At 40.4% G+C, this 22541-nt stretch overlaps 1 protein-coding gene across 13 annotated transcripts in view; it reads left to right on the top strand.

Moving 5' to 3' along the window:
* PUM2 (pumilio RNA binding family member 2) overlaps positions 1-4262 on the top strand; it is a 76332-nt gene extending 72070 nt beyond the window's left edge. For all 13 annotated transcript variants that reach the window (XM_089477985.1, XM_089477984.1, XM_089477983.1 and 10 more), the window contains one exon: positions 1380-4262. In XM_089477985.1, the coding sequence (XP_089334111.1) occupies positions 1380-1511 (132 nt within the window). In that variant the 3' untranslated portion in view covers positions 1512-4262. The remainder of the gene's footprint in view (positions 1-1379) is intronic.
* Positions 4263-22541: the final 18279 nt, after the last annotated feature.

Below are 22541 nucleotides of genomic sequence, written 5' to 3'. Positions count from 1 at the left end.
GAGTGGTACAGAGATATTGATGGTGGAAACTTTGAGCAGGTCCAAAAGTCTAGAGTGGTGCTGCTGGTAGTGATGGTGACACTGAAGAAGTCATTCTTCTCTGCCACCATTGCATCTGAACAACTGTTGTCCAGCAGAGCCATCTCAACGTCTTCAGGGCCTTCTAGGCTCTGCCACAGAAGAAGAGAATGCAGACTACTTGACAGCTAGCAGACAAAAGCAATTGAGTTGGTTCTGGCTTGGATGCTGTAGTTGATACAGGTCCAGCAGATGTACTTTATCTACTACTTGTCTGATATTTTCAGTTTGTGGAGCTTGAGAATGCAGACAAATCCCTTGGACATTGGCTGAATGAGTAAGGGGAGTAATTACTGCCTTACTATAGCTAGGATTGCCTCAAAGAGGCTGTGGTGAGCAGGGAAAAAAGCTCCCCTGAACCCCACTATCCTGGAAAACTGATAGCTAGTCTCCAATATCTCTTCCTTGAGCAAAGTTCTAGAGTATGTGGTAGCTTCCAGGCTCCAGAATCTGGGTCACAGATTATTTAGATCCGATTCAGTTTAGCTGCAGGACTGATTATGGGAAGGAAATAGCTTTGTTCATCAGGAACTTCCTGTTTGTCAGCCTAGCCATTGACCTATGGAATTCTTCAGGGTGCATTTCTTGTCTCTCATGCTACTTAACTTACACATGAAACTGTTGGGAAGGGTTAGCCAGAATTTGAATGTTATGTGCCACCAGTACTCTGATAGATACCCAACTCTCTTTTTTCATTTCCATCTAATTCCAAGGAAGCTGTTTCTGTATTAAATTAATGTCTTCTGACAGAAATGGAGTGGATGGGGGCGAGCAAATAGAAGCTTAATCCAGTCAAGATAGACATGTTCTTATTCATTCAAAATGCTTATTGGGGAATAGGGATTCAACTAGAGCAACTCACCCCTGAGCCTGGATTGCCAGGATTGCATTTGCACAGGTAAAACTAGCATGCCAGCTACAGCTGTTCCTGGAGATATCAGATCACACAGGCATTGATTACATCCCATGCACTGTATATGAGGCTGCTTTTGGAAACTTCAGCAACTTCAGTAGGTCCAAATGATGCAGCCACAGTGCTGCCCAGGGCTGGTTACATACAATTCCCTTGTTCCAACAGCTTCACTGACTACCAACCCATTTCCAGGCAGAATTCAAAGCGCTGGTTAGCTCCTAGAAAGCCTTATATAGATTGATTCCAGACTCTCTCTTGCTGTATGCTTTTCTCTGAGGTTTAAGAGCTTCAAGAGAGGGCTTTCTCTCAGTCTCATCTCTTCACTCTGTCTGAGGACAATCTGTTTTAATAGAGATGTTCTGATGACCTAAACTTTTTTTTACTGCAGATCAGGCCTCATATTACAACCCTGCGGAAATACACCTATGGCAAACATATCCTTGCCAAACTGGAAAAGTATTACCTGAAGAACAGTGCTGACCTGGGGCCAGTTGGAGGGCCGCCAAATGGAATACTTTAAAGACACATTCAAGCAGCAATCTAGAAGATGAATTTTATTGTGAATTATCAAAACACACAACTTAACTAAACTTTTTTGTGATTTTTAAAAAACTATTTATTGAGTTCATCCATTTGTAAAAAATTTATTCATGTGTATATTTGTGGCGAATGAATTTGCAACATATGCCCATTTCTTATCAGAGACCTATCAGGTTGCATGGCTCACAAAGCACAGAATGCCTGTAAATGATGTAACTATCAGAATAGTGCTCACATTTTGTAAATTTTTACTTGTAAAGTCACTGAATAAAATAGTTTTTAAAGGGAAAAAGTACAGTATTCTTTTAATATACTGGCTTACAATCTGGTAGGTCTGCCCATCATCATAGTGCAACGTGTTTATATAATTGTATATAGAATTAGTTTTCATTTCCCCCCCTTTGTGCAGAATCTTTTTTATAACACTTGAAAATAGAGCAATTGCATAATTATTATTTAACATGTTACAGAGAGTTAAGTTCTGTATTTTGATGGTTCACAGTTTTATAATCCAAATAGCAATCAGGGCACTGCAAATACCAGTCAAGGAATGGTGAAATGTAAACACCGAGGAACTGTTTCTACCTTTCACTTCAGAAACAATTTTTTAAAACATAGTGCTCTTTTCTCTAGAAGTGTATAAAAGCTATGTATATATCATTAAATATTTAATTGATAGTAGAAGGTAGGGGAATAAAATCAAGGTGGTACTTCAGTCCAGCAATGTACTGTCTAGGAAAAGAGTAAACCTACCGTAAATGACTAGACAGACAGCTGGCACAAGACGTGTGTGTTTTTGCTTTGCATATACAAATATAAGACAAGATTTGAACGTGTTGAGCATATATGCTTTGTGTTCTCACAGTAAATGAAACTGTAGGCATTTAATGGAAAAGGAAAAGGCCTACTTAAACTTGATAGCTCAACATCTAAAGCATGATTAAATATTCAAATAGCTTTTTGCTTCCTTATAAATGTAAGCATTGTATAAGTATAGTTAATAGATGTAAGTTTACCATTTGTAAACAAATTTCTCGTTTTCAATGTTTTACAAGCCTTGCTAATTGAGTAGTGATGCTTACTTTGGTTGTACAGATGTACATTTGTAAACCTTCATGCTGTAAATGTAATTTGTTTTACCCCTTTTGGGAAGAAAATTTGCATTTTAGTGTATATTCATATCCCTGTCCCTTTTTGCCCTGACATAGTGTTGTATAATGTAAATTTATTTCAGCAAATCAAGACTGATTTTTTAAAAATTCTATCTTTATATGGTTTCAGAGATATGAACCAGCTTTCTTTTATCTATTATGAGAAACTTTTTTGTTTATAACATAGCTATTCTGTTAATATGGACATTGGGAAACTTAACCAGTTTAATCATTAATGAGAATAGAGACAAATTAATAGACTGAAGTACTGATTACACAAACCAGTGCTTCTTCCATCTTAAATGTGGCACGATTTGCTTTTGTACAGAAAAGTACTGTATTTTTGAACAGCTTGCTTCATCATAAAGCAAATATGTATGATACTGTCAATTTTTCTCTGAACATGACACTGTAACAGTAACATAAAAGTGTACATTTACAAGCGGCCTTATGTACATTTCCCAGTTTCCTTTTTAAGGCAGAATTGTGACCATATGTGTAAAATTAAAATCCTTTTTAATCCTTTGCCTATGAAAATATTTTGGAAAGAAGCTTACTTTGTATATTCAGTTTCTGAAAGATAAAGTGCTTTGTATTTTGTTCAAGTCAGTATTTTGTGTAAACATTTGTTCATTTTGATGGAATAACATAGGTGCTTAAGTTGCAGAGGTGTTGGAGGTAGGGGCTTGACAACTGATCACATGAAAGCTTTGGGAGGGAGACCCTGGGAGAAGGTAGAAGAGCAACACATTTATGCCATACTGTTACTCTTCTTTTAGCTAAAGCATACTGAAGTTTGCTTATAGCAAAAATGCAGTTATGTTATAATGTTGATCATTTAACAGAATAGCAGTCATACCTAAAAAAAATGTAATGTTAACTGTCACAGATACCATTTATAATAATGTCTTTTTTCCTTGTATAAATTATGTGGTAGCTGTATAAATAGTTGAATAAATACCAAATTAATAATATTTGTGTTAAAACAGTTTTCCAGTAGGAATAGAAGACTAATAAACTGCACTGGGATTTTCTTTAAAACGTTGTGTCACTTTCTCATTCAGAGAATATAGTTGTCCACAACTTCACTTGAAATGTGGGGGAGAGGCATATATCCTCTCTAGTGTATCATGATAAAATTTCCTACAGTTTTCTAAATCATCCTTGAAAAAATAATTTAATATTGTTACATTGGAAGTCTGTTCTATAACCTGGTGGCTTGCCCAAGTAAATACTTTTGCTCTGATATAGTATGCTCTTTTCTGTTATCTGACCAACACTTTTTCCATTCAGTTTTATTAAATAAGTTTGCACAATAGAAATATTGGGAAAACAGGAATACCTTTTCTCACTTTATATATAGGAGACATTCTAGGTTTGGTCAAGAACCACTATGTTTTTCTTCCATTTCTTTCAGTCTCTTCTCTGATGTAGATTTGGGTATGGGACATTTTGCCTAGTCTGTGTTTAGGTCTGTTCTGCCTCTAGGCCGCTCTTAGTTCATATTGAATAATGTAATGTTCACTTGTAATATGCTGTAAAGAAAACAAAATGAAAATGTGTGAATAACTTTATTGCAATATGTTTGGTCTTATGTTTGATTCTTACCAGAAAATGTTGTTCTTCTATTGACTAGAGTTGCTACTCAACGTTCTTTGGAAATGTTAGTTACATCTGCCAGAAATGTATTATTTCAGTGAAATATGTATTTTCTTTCCGGATTTAATCAGCTGAAATTGCAGAACCTTGAATTATCTCTGAAGTTTCCCAGTTGTTGGAGCAACCACTTAAAGTATTTTGTCCTTGTCACTCTCAACCCAATTTATTTAAACTGGTCAAACTTTTGTAGACACTTCAGTAAAATTTGATACTTATATGTTCCATAGGGACTTCTTATGTCTTTGGTCCTTTTAAAAGAAATTTAATTTGTAGCGGATAAAGCATGGTGCCACAACAGAATGTATATGCATGCACACACAGGTCTCATTGTTATACACACATAATTTTGGTATGCAACTCAGGTTCATTGGATAAATACTGCTGTATTAAAATGTTCTCACAAGGAGTAATTAACCACAGAATATCAACCTGTTGGTCCGAAACACACTGCAGAAATAATCCAGTTTGGGACCGCTTTAACTGCCATGGCTCAGTGCTAGGGAATTCTGGGAACTGTAGTTTTCTGAGATTTTTAGCCTGTCAGAGAGCTCTGGTGCCACAATAAACTACAATTCCCAGGATTCCATAGCACTGAGCCAGGGCAGTTAAAGGAGTCTCAGACTAGGAGTCTCCTACATGTATAAACAGCAGAATTCATGTAAGGGACACCAAGATTGTTTCCTTTACAAACCTTCAAATGTATGAAGTATTCTCTCTAAACCAAATGAAGATCTCTTAAGCTACAGGGCAATATGCTTAATGAATATTCATGGGGAAAAACCCCACTCCATTCCAGTTAATCCCAACACTGGGGTTGCTATGGTCCCCAGCAACTACTCAAAATATTTGTAAAGCTTTCTTTATTCTTTTTCTTTTTAGCAGACTTGAACTACTTTATATAGCCACAAATGAGAAGATGCTTCTCGTGCTGGGCAGCCCTTGAATTGAGATTGGCTTAGATTGGGAGGCAAGATAAAAGGGGCTCTTGTTGTAGGAGAAACCAAGAAAATTCTATGGTAGGAACAGAGTTTTTCTCTCTCTGCATCTAGCCCTTAGATTCCTCAGCAGGTGTGGATGAATTGTCATGTCATATTTCATGAACATCCTTGATTAAGCATTATGCTGAACGTAAGCCAGTAGGCCCAATTCTTTTAAAAATATGTTTAACTTCCTAAAATATCAGATCCACTTTTTCTCTACTGAAGTGAATGGGGAAGTAAAAAAGCAGTGTTGTGGCTTTTAAAAAAATAGATTCTTCTGTATAACTATACACACACACACATTCACTTGAACTCCAATGAAGTACTGCTGGGTCCGTTGAATTAACCCTAGTTAATTTTGCTCCAAATTTACTTTTTCTTGACAAAAATTAAATTTCATAGTGCATAGTGATTTCTTTTTTGTAACATTCTGGGACGAGGTAGCTAAGCTGTTTGAATGCACTGGTCCCTTCACACAAACAGGCGCCTCTTCTAGTCACCTGTTGACCCCATGAATTCCATAGAATTTTCTTAGACAAGAAATATTGAGAATTGGTTGTGCCAGTTCCTTCCTCTGAAACAGAGCCTAAAGTGCCTGCTATTAGTGGTCTCCCATCCAAGTACTAACCAGGGCTGACCCTAGTTACACATACAGCTCCTTAAGAGCCCAGTATATCAACTAGGTTTTGGAGGGGGCGAGAGTTTTCCTGCTTTCTTTTCTATGTTCTCCTTCAGGGCGTCTTGATATCTCAATATGGATTACCTAATTGGTGAACTCTTCCTACCCACTCCCATCAAAAATACCAAATTGATACAACAAATTGATTTTTTTTAAAAGTTAATATTGTGAGATCCAAATTGTTCCAGGAGTTTGTGCCAGAGTAGATTCCCCCCCCCCCCCCAAATATTGTCTGTGCCATGCCTGCTTTTATGCTAAGCCATTTTGAAATATCTACTGGGTCTCATTAGCAAATGGATGCTGTCAAAATAAATAATTGAGAACGATTGTGTGCAGGTGCCTACTAGGAATGGTGGGGCAGAGCGCAGGGTCACCAGAGCCAAGCAACAGGCTTTTGAGCCGCCATTGTCCTGCTCTATCAGCAACCCATGGCACAGCATCAAAAATCCACTTCTTTACAAATGTGTCCCCATCACAACTATCTATTTCTATGCTTATTCGGAAGTACCAGTCGTAGCACAGTACAAAAATCCATCCTATGCATTTCTGTTTGCGGGAAGGACTGGGAATATTGAGGGCTAGGCATGGACAGTGAATTCTGAATGTCTAAGATATGTCTTATTGGACATAGTACTAACAAGACAATCACAACACTACAAACACGTTTCTTTGGAGCTACATATATTCTGACAACAGTCCACATTGCAGAAATGACTTTATAAGTAAACTGATACAGTTTAAGTGTACTTTTTAGAACTGAGGTGAATTGGTTGACTGTTATACTGGGCCCACTTGGGTGTTGGCTGTGACCTCTATCAGGTTGAAATGTTTTCCAAAATAACGTCCCCATACCTGGACATTGGCCAGTTGCTACTCTATAACCCTTGGACATTTGAAGTCATTTGTCAGGTTTGTATTTGTAGGACACCTTTCATTGTTGAAAAAAATGCAACAACAAAAAATACTGTTAACTTACAGAGCCCAGCTTGGGTCTCTTATCAGTTCATCTCAAACTACAGCCTACCTTTTGTTTCATTCAGCCACCTAGATTACATCAACATTAACAGGAGAGATGGAAAGGGAGGGACCTGGTTTCATCTTTTTAAGCATACTTCCTGACACTGTTTGGCACATGGCCTTTATTCATTCCACTCCATCGCCTGCAGCCTTCTGAAAATCTCAACTGACTGCCCTTCTCCCTGGTTTTCCTTTATGCTAGCACGCCCTCCCATAACACATCTGTGCAAGTAGCTCCTTCTTTCAAATACCTCAAAATTCACCAGTCCCACAGTGTTCTTGAGTTAATCCCCTTTTTTCCATGGGCCACTCAGTTCCAGCACAATTCTGTGCATATGTAGTAACAAGTAAAGCTCACTGAATTCAGTGGGTCCTACTTGCAGAGGAGTGTGTTATCAGCATGCCACTAAGCCAAATGGTGGCAGCTTGAGCTGAACTACATGTATAGCAGGGACGTAGCCAGGATTTTGGGAAGGAGGGGTCCAGACTAAGTGCCACCATTATAATGGGGCATGGGCATGGCAGCACAGCAGCACACACACATATCTAACGGAACGGGGGGTTCGGACCCCCCCCCCCCGACTATGTCCCTGTGTATAGGCATCCTTGTTCCTTTGTTCCTTGCTGCCTCCATTTTCTCTGGTTCAGTTTCAGCCTGAAAATTCAATGAAGCAGCAGTGGTGCTTTCTGTGTCAGTGGGGCTGTGGAGCTGCTTTAGTTTTAGGTCTTTAAAGGAACTATCCAATATTACGCAATAATAGCTTTAGGAGAGGCATTTCAACCAGAAAAGGGGGGGATTAGTGCAAATGTGGAAAAATCATCAAATGATGTATTGTGGAGAAGGGGGTATCATCATTGGGGAAATCCCAGAAGGGTGGATTAGAACCCCAAAGGACTAGGTTTAACACCAGGCCCTGGAGTTCTCCACACCTTATATAAAAGACATCTAAATAATCAACGTACAATCATAACCAATAACTTTGCTCTGAGAAAATATTTCAGACTGCTCCTCTTGGAAGACCTTTGTTTGGCATTGTGTCTTGGCTACTGTTGAGGGGCTGCCCATGCAAATTACAACTCATACAGTGTGTCCTTGCTCGAGGGTTGTTTGGTGTGAGTTGGCACAACCATATTATGCTGGGATGACTTATGAAGTTCTGGGCCATATTCAATATGCTGGCTTTAAATCGTGTCCTCAATGTCTCAGGGACATTGTTCCCCATATAGCAACCCCACAATTCTCTTTCTCTAGCAGCCACTTGCTGTTTGGCAATCCCTTGACTTGGATAGAGAGGGAGAGGGAAAGGGTCTTCTAAGTTAAAGTAATGGGCAGAGGAGAGAGGTGAAACCCAAGAGTGTGAAAGAGAAGAACAATAAGAGATGCTTCCTAGGAAGTGAATGTGGGTGTACATTTGTACATGCAAAACAGATATGACTTGGTGAAAATAGAGGCATTTACTCCAGATCATATAGAGACTCCATTTCCTTCTGAGCCTTAGCCAGCCGAACCCTTGGACTTTGAAGCTTCAGGCCCATTTCTAGCTGGCTCCTCCCTCAGTTTTGCACACTTTCCCACTTCAGACAAAACAACAACAGTTTGTTTTATTGTTTCAGCAGGATGACACATGAATGTGGAAACATGATCTCCCACCCTCACTTTCGTAACCCTACACAGACAACTTAGAAAGTGAGAAGGCGCTCCCTGATCAGCCTTCCATTCGTCCTGTACCTTGTTTACCCCGCTGTGTAATGGGAAGCCACCTACACACTTCCTTGTGGCCATATAAGGCAGAAAGTTTTTTCCACTTGTATATTGCTTCTGGGCTTTCCACCTATCCTTAGTTGGAACACTGAATCCTAGGTTGCACCTTCTCATCCATCCTTCTTGTTTTGTGTTCATCTCTCACTCACACTCTAGTGAGGACTGACACAGACCTCTCTTGTTCCATTTGATAGCCATCCCTTTAATAAGAAAACTAATCCTGCACATAATAAATAAGAAAATCAAGCACAACAACAACAAAAGCCTTGTGGCACCTTGAAGACTAATTCTTTTGGTATAAATCATCAGGAGCACAATTTACTTTGTCAAATTAAGTTGTAATATAATCTAATTTATATAAATATAACACAGGGGTGTAGCTATGAGGAAGGGATGAAGGCATAGCAAGACTTTATGCCTATAACTCATATTTGCTGCATTCACATTACCTTTGTATTGTTACTTTTTCTCCTTTCTGTGGAGGCCTGATCTGTATTTCCAATGTTCAACTGAAGTCCTGTGTTACTACAATGCTAGACATTTGGGGAGTGGAGGAAAAAACTTTTGGGGAGACAGAATTCCAAAATGTCCCTCTCCCCAGCTACACTCCTGTTCCAGACAGGCTTTTAAATTTCTAACTCAGAAGTGGGCAATTACAACCCTCCAGATGCTGTTGGACTCCAGGTCCCTTATTCTTCACTCTTAACTATGATGGTTTAAATTGGTGGGAATTGTAGTCTCACAACATTTGGAGGACTACACATTCCCTGCTCAGGGACGTAGCTAGGATTTTAGGAAGGGGGGGGGGGTCCAGACTAAGTGCCACCATTATAATAGGGCTTGGGTGCGGCGGCGCAACAGCACACACCATTTTTCTAATGGAAGGGGGGGGTCCGGACCCCAAGAACCCCCCCCCCTTGGCTACGTCCCTGCCCTGCTCCTAACTTGAAAAGTCCAAAAGAACAATTGACTTCCCTGGGCCTCAAACCTTCCTCTACCCACAATTGAATCCTCAGAACTAAGGTGAATGGGAGATAAATGAGTTGTGGAAACTTTCAGAAGAAATTATTAGTGACAAATTAATAGACATGTTCTATTGTTGGCTTGAAAGGGTCAGGAATACTGTCTCCTGAGGTTGGTCAGATCTATAATATATGGTGGGTTAGAACTGAAGGAATATTAATAGTGCTAATTACAGTGGGTCCTTGATATCCTCTGAGGTTAGGTTCCAGGACACCCTCATGGATAACAAAATCTGTGGATGATCAAGTCCTATTATATACAGTGGCATATATATAAAATGACAAAATCAAGGTTTTCTTTTTGGAATTTATATGTGTTTTAAATATTTTCAAACCATGGATGCTTGTATCTGTGGTGGAAAAAAAAATCCATGGATTTGAAAGGCTGACTGAATTTATGCTAGAGGTTAATACTCAAGAATAACCTAGACCAACAGTGAAAAGTTTCCATTTGACAGCAGTTTAACTGCATCCTCTTCTCTCTTGCCATTCTGGTTTTTCCTGTCTCAGCTCCAGTTCATTGAAATGCCTGTATTATACACATATAGAGACACCTTCTTCCTTGATCAATGGAACTTGGGAATGATAGATAGATAGATAGATATCCTGGAAGACTGAACAACATAAAGAGGCCAATAGGAATTGTGTCTAGTTCATTCATGTGATCCATACCTTTGGCCATTGCTACTGTATCTGGGGACAGAAGACTGCATGAGTAAACCACAATGTTTGAGGGGGGGTGGGGAGAAAGCTTGCAATCCTTATGTTGGTTCTTCTGATACCCTCCATTTCCAGCACTATGTGCAAAGATGGACTAACCAGTGTCTGCTCTATTCATTTATTTAATTTTACATTTAGGTTCGTGTATGCTTCTGTCATGCTCTTGTAATCTCCATTTTTGAAAGTGAAAGTTGTATCTTTTCAGCTGTCTTTTAATATATAAAATGTTCTCGTAGGTTTTCTTGAAGAACTGGATGAAATGGTGGGATGTGTTGACAGCTTCCTGAAGCTCCTCATTTTAGGGACGCATTTTACCACCCGTGCCCCCACCCTAGAAATGAGACGGTTTGCATTTTGGTAGCATCGTCTTTCAAGTGCTGGAGGAAAAAGTCATTAAGATACAGTTTTCCATAAAATAAACAGTCTGCATGGTACTTTAAAGGGAGGATCTAAAAAAAAAGGATCTAGTGCTTCCAAAGCGAAGACATACTGCTTGTTCTGTACCGCTTGGCCCATAGAAGAACAGCTTATTTTAACATCTATAATATTCTGTGGTGTACAAGCTGAATAGCATGTGGACATACTTTCACTGTAATTTAAAAGAATGATTGGAAAGTACTCTCCGTCACACCCAAGAGACTCAGTCAAAAGCTTAGCCTACTTTTACATACACAAAATGCAGTCTAGTCCATGCAATGGAATAGTGTTTAAGTCTACAACAGCAAAATTATAAGCTGGGATGTAGGGTCTTCTTCTCTACTGAAATCAGAAGCATAAGGCAAGAACTAAATTCAAAGTGAACAACTCATCCTAAGAGCTAAACATAACCTGGGTCTAGGATAGAGGAGGAAAACATGGAGGCTTCCAGATGTTGTTGTCCTGCAACTCCTAGCATTTTATCTATTATTTATTGAGTTTATGCCCTGCCTTCTTCCCAAAATGGAATACAAGGTGGCTTCTTCTTCATTGGCCAGACTGGCAAGGCCTACTGGAAGCTCCCATCCAAAAATGTCTAGAAAGCTCCATGTTTACCACCTCTCGTCTAGCAAAATGAGAAAACATTGTATACTTATATGCAAAGGGATCTTCTAGCACTTTTGAGACTAAGGGGCTAAACAGGCCACCCCTTTGAAGCGGCCTACCACTGCCCCTTTCAGTGCCGGATCGGGGCTGCAGCAAGTACATGCCACAGCCCTGAACTGGCCTTTCCCTGACACTAAAAGGAACGGCAAAATGCCGCTCCTTTTTGCGTGGGGGAAAAGGTGCCTTTGCCACTGTGATGCCACCTGCCATGCGGTTGGGCGAGACAGCGGGATCAGGGAGGCATTGGGGTATGCATCATGAGGATACCATGCCTGCACTCTGCCCCAAGTCTATTCAACCTCTGTACAAAAGAAGTTGTAGCGTTAGCTTACTTCATCCGATGTATGGCTGTTTATACAGTCTGATTATAAAGGTCCTTCCTCAGTATCATTTCAATCTATGCATCTGAGGAAGTAGACCAAGGTCCAAAACACACTGCAGAAATAATCCAGTTTGAGATCACTTTAACTGTCCAACTCAGTGCTTGGGAATCCTGGTAACTGTAGTTTATTGTGACACCAGAGCTCTGACAGAGAAGGCTAAATGTCTCACAAAACTACAGTTCCTAGAATTCCCTAGCATTGAGCCAAGGCAGTTAAAGTGGACTCAAAATGGATTATCTACGTAGTCACCCACTGATAAAGATCATCATGCAGAATACCCCAAGACACCCATCTCTCTGTCTCTGAATGTTTGAATGATTTAAATGATATTTTATTTATTTTATTAATTGTTATGTAAGTATTATTATGTTGTTGTTTTAAGAGGGAGGGATAATGGGACTTTTATATTTTTAATATTTTGTTATTGCTCTAAGCTGCCTTGATCCTGATTGAGAGGCGGGATATAAATTTATTATTATTATTATTATTATTATTATTATTATTATTTCTGCAGTATGTTTTGGACCCAAGTCTATGAAAGCCAACAGTACAACTTCTTTTGTTTAGTCTTAAAGGTGCTACAAAAGCCCTTAGCATACTGAAGTTCCAGACTAACACAGCTATGTCATTGCATTGTATACTGAGTCAACTGGTGCTTCAGGAAATTAATCGGCAGAGAAGCATGCGGGGGGGGGGGGTGTTTTTGTATGAAAAAGGTGATTCTTGTGCAAAAACTATTTTTTTTTTGGCAGTCTCTCCTCAGAAACATATATAGGCTTTTTGTGCAAAATTCTGTAGGAAAAACTGTGTTTCCGAAAACATTGTTTTGTGTGAAGTTTTTTGTGTGTGTGTGTGCAAAATCCACATGTTTCACATACATTAAAAACACTGCAGTTTGTGCAGAAAAAATACCAGTTTTACACCACCTCCACCCATGTGTTTTTGGGCATGATTTTTCTCCATGCACTTTAGTATGTGCAAATTACTGGGTAAAAACTGGACCAAATTCTTACCTGTGTGTTACTCTTCCTGATTGTATTTCCTTAGTGATGGGAAGCCTTTTATCATCTGAAAAAACAATAATGGCAAATATTCTTTTCACAATTAGTGTTCATGTAAAATCCCCATAATCCCTAGCAAGTGTGGCCTATGATCAAAGATGATAGAGACTGTATACAAACAATGTCTGGGCACCCAAGGATGGCAAACATCACCACAATTCCCCTAGACATTCAAACTGTGTTCTGTCCTCGCACTACCTGGAGGTGTCAGGCAAAGCCTCTGCAGATACTTTTCCAGCCAATCAATCCATTTGCTAATTCTAACAATCCACACACAACCTTCAACTGAGAAAGCAACAACAGGAATTGCAATGGTCTGGTTGCACCAATAGATTCCCTTCCTTTTTTTCATGCAGTATCATGAACTACTTTTTTAACAACTTCTCTATTTCCGAGACCTAGAGAAGGCTGAGAAACACAGTTTGGGGAATATGTTCTATGATGTAGGGAGAGGAACTATGACAGTAATTTTGGGGGAGTGCAAATACAGTGGTACTGAGATAGATGTTGATCATGGGGCTCACCCATATTTATAAGGAAGGCAGAATTGGGTGAGAGCCTGTGACTTTCCAGATGTTCCTGGACTCCATCTCCATGAGCTACAATGAGTGAAGCTGATGGAGTTTGGAATCCAACAACGTTTAGAGCCCCCCTTTAAATAAAACGGTATTGTACCAAATTAAACAAGCAGTTCAAAGTACACTTCTATGTATGTGAAACCGTGGAGCTTACCAACTGATACCAGTTGGATTCACTTCCAAATCAGGATAAGGCTATTTTTCAAAAACCACACCACATCTGTTATTAGGATTATTTTTGATCTCGGCAACAGCTCTTTTGTGAATGACCCCTGCAAATAATATGACTCTCACAATCTCTACTTGGTTTCCTTCAGATGTCAGTGTTCCAAACCTCCCTCTGCTCCACCCTGCAAGAGTGTGAATTTATATGTTTAACTCTGAATGACCCTTTGGTTTCTGATGAAATGGGCTGAAGCCATGAAAAGTTTATAACAAATTAAACTTGTTCGTATTCCACATGATCCAATATTCCACTGTATTTGCTGTAGCTAACATGGCTACTCCTATGGAAATGGATAGGGCAGAGTAGTGAGTTGAATATGCTTTAAGTCAGGGGTTCCTAAACTCTGGCTCCCAGATATTGTTGAACTACATTCACCTTGGGTTTGTAGTTCAACAGTAGTTTCTCTTGTTTGCTTGTGCCATGGCAAACACTGTTAACCATTCTATTACTCCAGTTCCTGACCAATCATTCCTTCAATTCAAAGACGAATGTCAGGACACTCTTGACATTTGAGGACCTCTCTGCTGATTTTTATTAGTATTAGTATTATTTCTATCCCACCTTTTTCCAAGATTGGGACTCAAAGCTACTTACAATGATTAAAAACATTGTTAAAAATCCACAAAACACAAAAGTTAAAACACAATTGAACAAACAATGGAGATGAAGGAAGAAAGTGAAGTATCAGTCTTAGTGCACATGTCTACACAGGCCATCAATAAACTGTACTAGAATCAACTGCCTTGTGAAGGATCATCATTTTATTTCTGCTTTGTGACATGCTGGTAGTTTTATGACTAAAGCAAATGCTAAAATAGTTATTGGGCTAGGCCAGTATTCAATTGGTTCCCTATGCCAGCAATTTCTTCAGGACTGACCAGAAGTGGTATGGGAAGGCAGACAAAATCTGACTGTCTCCAGTATTCCCTCTTCCCAACAGTACAAAACCAGAGCATGGAACAATTCATGGCAGAAAGTGATCACTTTTTATGTAATTTTATTTATATTTCTTTTAAACTTGTAAGCCACCCGAAATCCCATTTGTTGGCTACAAGGTTGTGAGTTTGATCCCAAGGGCTCCAAGGTTCACTCACCCTTGCATCCTGTAGGTCATTAAAATGAGTATCCAGCTTGTTGGGGGCAATCAGCTTCCACACTGTAAACTGCTTAGGGAGTGCTTACATGCACTGATAAGCAGTATAGAAATGTACTTTGCTATTTGCTATTGCTATTTCATTCACCTGCACCCCAAAGCACCTATTATTTTCCTTCCTCAGTAAAGTCAGCCCTCTATATCCATGGATTCTTTATCCACAGATTCAACCATCCATGGCTTGACAATATTCAGAAAATATATAAATTCCAAAAAGCAAACCTTGATTTTGCAGTATTATTTAAAGAACACTATTTTGCTATGCCAATGTATTTACAGAGACTTGAGCATCCACAGATTTTGGTATCCATGGTGAGTCCTCGAACCAAACCACAGCGGATACCAAGGGCCCACTGTATCTTCTTTAAGGAGCATAACTGATTCATTAATTTATTTTTTGGAAGGTATTGCAGCTCTAAATTACTCTTGCATTCATAACATCAGGAGAGACTGTGTGATACTTTGCTATGGTCCTTCTGTAGGTGGAGGCCTCCCAATAAAAAATTGGGGATGTCTTTGGCATATAGGACAACTGGTGAATCACTGTATGAAATGAAGTTTCCGGAGTAGCCAGCCTACAGCTACAGCATTATTCAGGCCTGCCTGTAGTTACTTGTGAGGACTTGTGATTTTGTGCTGACTCACTTCTTTCATGTTCATCATTCAACATCTCAACACTCAGTGACTCATGGGTTCAATGTGTGAACATGAACAACCTCCTCTGAAACTCTGTGCTTGATATGTCAGATGAAAAGGAAGCTCTGTCTGGGTTGTTGCCTCCTCAGTGGCCTGGTTGAACATGCAAGTTACTACTTGATGATTTAGTCATTGTTGGCGTTATACAAAATTAAGCAATCTACAAATTACTTGGATTATGACTACTGTTCTGTCAATCAGTCTCAGAAACCGTCCCCTCCAAAAAGGATACAATGGTACTAAAAATGTGTGAAAGAAATCTGTGCAGTACTTTGACAGTGGCAGAAACAGAATGGGCCAAGTGCATTTAAGGAGTAGTGAGAGTTTTGTGCTATGTTTAATTTCTGGAAGCAAAATAACAATTTAGTTCCTGCTGACACTCTCATCCTCAGCTCTGTAATAAAGCCCTATTGTTTATTTTAGTAGAACTAACTTTTTAGTAAGCATGCCTAGGACTGCATCTGTAGTTTAATTTCCAGCATATGAATTCTGTTATAATTTCCATAAAAAAGAAATTATGCATGGAAAATAGGATGCGTATTCAGAAGGCTACTTGCTCCTTCTCCCTAGCTCCAGCTGGGCCTTTTCAGTCCTGAAAGAACTGTATAAATGGAACACATTACTGTGTCTACTTAGAAGTAAGTCCCATTGAGTTCAGTGGGGGTCTTACTCCCAGCAAAATCTCTATAGGGATTGCTGCCTATGCGCTATAAAATCAAGTAATTCAAATCTTTGCTCATAAGAACCATTAGCTATGAAATTCCATAGGGAACCAGCATTTTGTCTCATTTTTTGTTGTTGTTGTTGTTGTTGTTGTGTGCCTCCAAGTCATTATGGGAACTCTAAGGTGAATCTATCATGGGTTTTTTTAGCAAGATTTGTTCAGAGGAGGTTAGCCATTGCCTTCCTCTGAGGCTGAGAGCATGTGATTTGCCCAAAGTCACCCAATGGATTTCATGGCTGAGCTGGAAATTTAACCCTGGTCTCCCAAGTTATATAACCCATTAATAATACCATTGCCATTATAGAGTGAATTTCATGTGTTCCATAAACTTTGTCTCAACAATTGTACAACAGCCCTGACAAGCAGGTCAGTAATTATGCCCATAATGTAAATGGGAAGGGAGAGAGAGATAATGTCCTGGTCGTGCAGCCACAAGGTTGTGAGTTCGATCTTAGGCAGGGCTCCAAGGTTGACTCAGCCTTCCATCCTTTCGTAGGTCAGTAAAATGAGTATCCAGCTTGTTGGGGACAATTGGCTTACACATTGTAAACTGCTTAGGGAGTGCTGGTTCACTGGTAAGCAGTATAGAAATGTACTTGCTATCACTCTTGCTCTTGCTATAATGTCTTTGGCAGCTGTGAAAAGACTGGCTTAGTGGACTTTACATAGCTCAACTTGGGAGGATAGTGGTAGTTTTATATCTGGCAGCATTCCCCCTCACCCGCATCCCCTGGATTCCTAGCTATGTGAGACTGAGGGACACCTTTTTCCACCAAAAATTAAACTCATGTGCTTTCCTAACAACATGGCTTTGATTTGATGTGAGGAGTGGAGAGTGGTGGTGGAGTACGCACACAATGCGTGTGTACAAGCCAGGCTTGCCAACTTTTCCTTGTGGTTCAGAAAATCACCGCAAGCAAAATAATTGTTACAAAATAATTGCGGCAAAGTATGCAAATAAAATCCATTCCTTTAAAATGTGCATAATAAAATTATGCCCACGGATATGCAGCTGCACATATTGTTTGGGGGTGGTGGTGCTTGTTGTTGTTTAGGGGTTTTTTGGTGGGGTATTTTTTGGCCTATAATTAAAGCTGTTGAAATTACAAGACTGTTGGTTTTGGGGAGTCTCCCCCCCCTCCCCAGGAAAGTGAATGAAGGAACAAAAGAGAAGGAATGGAAAGATAAAGGAGGACGTTATTGTACCACAGATTCTCTACACATGCAAAACAGAGCTTGGAAAAGCTGCTCTTTGGAGATGACAACTCCCAGAATCCCCAAGCCAGCATGACTACTGCTGGAGGTAGTTCAAAAACACGCCAGTTTAAGGCTGTTAACAAAGGCCATTTTCAAATGTAAAACAGCAGCAGGAAATGCAACCAACAGGAGCACTGATGTTCTGCTTCTGTATCACTGTTCTTAGTAGGAAAGTATTAACCTGCAGGATCTGTTATTATACGATATGCCCACCACTGACTAAACCATATATGGCCAGCAGGCTAGTCCCCTGACGACACCTTTTGGCTGTCCACATTTTGGCTGAATTTGTTGCAGTTTCTTTCTTTCTTTCTTTCTTTCTTCTTCCCACGTCTCCTTCCTAATATAGTTAGCCCTCTATATCCACAGATTCTTTATCCATGGATTCAACCATGGATTGGAAATCAAATATACAGTGGAACCTCGCCTTATGTGGGGGATCTGTTCCAGACCCCCCGTGTAAGGCGAATTCCACCTATGCTCGAGCCCCATTCAAGTGAATGGGACTCGTGCGCGCGGTGGTGCGGTGGTGCTGTGGCGCACACATGCCACGGGTGCGCGCCCCATTCATCCAAATGGGACACATTGCCCCTTGCGCCCCACGTGCTCCTGCGTGGCTTGAGCATGTACACTCAAAGCTGCGTATAGCCGCCTGCGTATAACGCGGGTGCACTGTATATCTATATTCCAAAAACCAAACCTTGATTTTTGCTATTTTATATAAGAGACATCATTTTACTATGCCCTTGGATTTAATGGGATTTGAGCATCCACAAATGTTGTTATCCACCAGGGTCCTGACACCAAACCCCAACAGATACCAAGGGCCCACTGTATATGTGATTATTTAGTTAAGTCACTGGGAGGAGAGAGAAGTCTTCTGTCTTTGTAGGAAAATATGGGTAACAGATGAAATTACTGCTTGCTTCCTACTCCCATCTAAACCAGGCCTGAATAGTTAGTGTATATGGATTTCTCTCTGCCATCAGAAAATATCCTTTTTGGGGGAAGAATCTTATGACAAGGACATTTCCTTGAAAGTTATATCTATATATGCCAAATGTGGATAATGCTTGATCTATTATGATATCTGTCTGTCCCATGTGACATCCTAGAGGGTCATCTCTTGGACTCAGGTTCTGGCATGACAATTCCAGGGCCTAGGATAGTTCTGACCTGGAAGCTCTAAAAGGGTTGTATATAGAAATAGCCTTGACTAGGGAAAGTGCTGGGAGGGGCTATATGTTGTGTGAGAGAAACTAATTTCCCTTAGCCATTACACAGAAGACACTTCTCTTCCATCCTCCCAACTCCTCAGGGATGATGGGAAATTGAGGCATCCTTTTGCTTCCTGAATAATTGCAAACCACAAAACATTTTTCTCCTCACTGGTGCAGTTGTGTATTATATAGCAACCATTCCATTCATCATTCCAGTAATGAACAGACATATAACGCCTCCATATTTCCCCCCTGTGAGGAGTGGGAAATGATTGTTTTCATAGTAACAGATAAAGGTAAAGGTAAAAGTAGTCCCTTGACATGAATGTCTAGTTGCAACCGACTGTAGGGGATGGTGCTCATCTCTTTACTAAGCCAAATAGTCAGCGTTGTCCAAAATCACTCCAGTGGTCATGTGGCCAGCATGACTGCAATGAACGCTGTTACCTTCCCACCAAAGTGGGACCTATTTATCTACTTGCATTTGCATGCTTGGGAACTGCTAGGTTGGCAGAAGCAGGGACTAGTGACAGGAGCTCACACCATCATGAAGCACTCAGGCCTTGAACTGCCAGCTTTCCAATCTTCCGATCATCAGAATTGGCATCTTAACCACTAAACCACCACATTCCTATGTATTCCAATATTAAACCATGTAACATATACATGGTTTAATATTGCTTATTAACCATATCTCCTATTCTATAACAGCATAGTATTCTCTCTGAAGACTCCCCCCTTAGTGTAGCTTAATGCTGTTATATCTTGCTTTTACTAACATATTTCATACTGTTTATGCAAGAATTGTACTGAGTCTTTCCTGATATCTTGATGGACATCCTTCCATTATTATTATTATTAAACTTTATTTATAAAGTGTTGTACGTTTACACAGCACTGTACATAAAATTAGAATAGAATAGAATAGAATGGACCTGCCAGTGGCATACATTCTAGAAAATGGAATATAATACAAACAATAGATTAAAATAAATTCCATCATAAATTTCCCCAATCTCGGGCCCACCATTCCTAAGTAGCATAGTTATGGGGACATGGGGACAATGGTAACTGTAGTCCAACTCATACGGGGGGGGGGGGGCTGTGTTGGGGAAAGTGGTTGCAATATTACCTGGATAACAAGTTTTAACCTGGATTCTAGGCATGCCATCCAGTGCCTACCACGTAAAAGGTAAGATATGGGGGAAAACATGGAGCTACTCTTCTATCAAATTGTTCTGCAAGAAACAAGTCCATCCAGGCATTTCAGGTATGAGGGATGTGAAAGCAAGTGGTGAGAGTGACAAAGCACACAAAGCAAACAAGAAGCACATGTTATGTGGAAAGGTGGGGGTGGTGAGGCAAGGGTGGTGTAGAAGAGACAGGGGAGCAAGTGGTGTGAGCAGTAGAACCAAGGACTCACACTAAGGTGGTGAGGTGGAATGAGGGAGTGAATAGGCGGGAAGGGGGGATAGAAGTAAGGAAGACAGGAAAAATGAGGGTGAGATGTGCAGTGGCATGGTGCAAAGAATAACTATATGTATGATGTAAAGCAAGGTAGAAGAAAGGAAAATATCACAATCTATTATTTTCTATTCTATGTAGCAGCAAAATGCAAAGAGTAAGAGCCCCATGGTGAAGTCTGCAGAGAAGAATGGGGCTGAGACAAATTAGGAGTACAGTCACTGAAGCAAGGCAGCATTAGCAGAAGTCCTTCATGAGGAAAATAGGGCAGGACATTGATCATGATGGCTACACGTCTGATGCAGCAACTTGGCCTGTATTTCTAAATGCTCAACTGAAGTTAGTTTTAAGTTATTGTAGTGCTAGAAATGGGAGGATTGAAGAAAATTATCACCGGGGATGATGGAATTCTTTACTTGAAGGCAATGTTCTCATTTTGAACACAATGAGGGTACTTACACCTAGTGGCATCACTAGGGCTGGTGTCACCTGGTGCAATAATTCATGGTGTCAGCACCCCCATTGACCTCCTCTCATACCGCACACTACAGAATTCTTTGAATTGTTTTTAGCACTAACGTTACTCATAAATCATAATTCCCCTACTAATGGTTGTGACATAAACAACTAGCAAAATTAACATTATATCTTCAAATTACAATATCATACAGACAACCTAAATGTATTTGCATATACATAGTGAAAGTTTGGTAAAATGTGATACTTTTAAAAGAAAATGTAAAAAGAAATTAATTTTTTTTAAAAAAATTAAAAATTAAAATTAAAAAGTTTGAAATTTGAATTAAAAAAAAATCTTGGAGTCTCTCCTTTCTCCTCTCAATGAGCTTAACCCCACTCCCACCATCTCCTAAAGCATTTTAAAGGGATGCAGGCAAATGCCACAGCTCTTTTTTGGCCAAAATGCGGGTATTTTGAGAAGCAGTGGTGCCACCCTCCCCCCTCCAGGGTGTCACCTGGTGCAATCTACACACCTCACACACCCCTAGTGACGTCACTGCCTACACCCTGATATTAGGATTACTTTGAAGGTTATTCTTCAAAAGGTCTTATTCCACCTGCCTGTTCCCAGCCTGACCTCTCTCAGACTGAGATAAAAGATGAAAATGCAGCTGAGGTACTACTATTCCCACCTTCGCTTTCCATTTTCTGACACAATGCCTGGCAAAGAGCTGAGTTTACTCTCTACACTCCCTTTTGCGGCTGCTGTCCAAAACAAAGTTTGTGCAACTTCACTTCCCTATCCCTCCTCCATAGCAGGGAAGGGTGAGAAGGAGGAATGGCAGCAAGCCAAGGCCTTCCCTCCATGGCAGAAAACCTGCTGTTGACAACAGCAGACTGTTCCCACCAAAGCAGTTGTGTAGGAAGGGATAGAGCACCAAAGAAGAGGCAGGCCAAGACAAGAAGAGAAAAGCTGTAGCTCAGGAGTAGACCTCTCCTGACTCTCTCCTGTTGCTTGAATCAGCAGATCCTGCAAGAGGAGGAGATTGTTGGAGCTCCAGCCAAGGATATTCCTATTCATGAGAAACCACCCCAGGCGTTCCTAAATGAACTCTTTGGGGCTTTCAAGCCAAGCAACTTCTTGCTAGGGAGGCTATAGTCTCAGGAGCTTAGCGCACGGCAAAATAAAGTGACTTACCACTCCCAAATTCAAGCCAAATTTGGGCTCCATGGTTTTATTGCATGGCTTTTGCTGCCCCCAAAACTGCCATCCAGGTACAGCCAGGCTCCAATACTGGTCCCTGAACTCACCTCAATGGCCATTTTTCAAAGTCAGGAGTTTTCCAATTCTGAAAAATGGCTGCCAAAGTGAACTCAGAGACCAGTATTGGAGCCAGCTGCACCTGGATGGCGATTTTGGGGGACAAAAGTCATACGATAAAACCAGGGGGCAGCCCGAATTTGGCTTGTATTGGGAGCGGTGAGTCGCTTTATTTTGCTGTGCTCTTTGGAGCTCAGTTAAAGAGGGGCCGCATGGAGAAAAATAGACATGGAAGAGGGAGAACAGGCACATATTCATTATGGCAGGGGTGGGCAAAGTGCAGCTTAAGGGCCACATGTGAGACTCAAGCCCTGTGTTTGTGTCCCTCATTTAGGGCTCACAGAAGCATAGAGTTGGAAGAGAACACAAGGGCCAGAAGTCCAGCTCCCTGCCAT

Source organism: Sceloporus occidentalis, unplaced genomic scaffold, assembly GCF_023333645.1.
Source record: "Sceloporus occidentalis isolate IW3139 unplaced genomic scaffold, rSceOcc1.0.p SCAF_12, whole genome shotgun sequence".
Lineage (NCBI taxonomy): Eukaryota > Metazoa > Chordata > Lepidosauria > Squamata > Phrynosomatidae > Sceloporus > Sceloporus occidentalis.
The sequence above is the reverse complement of the archived record's forward strand: the minus strand, read 5'-3'. Positions and strand labels throughout refer to the sequence as shown.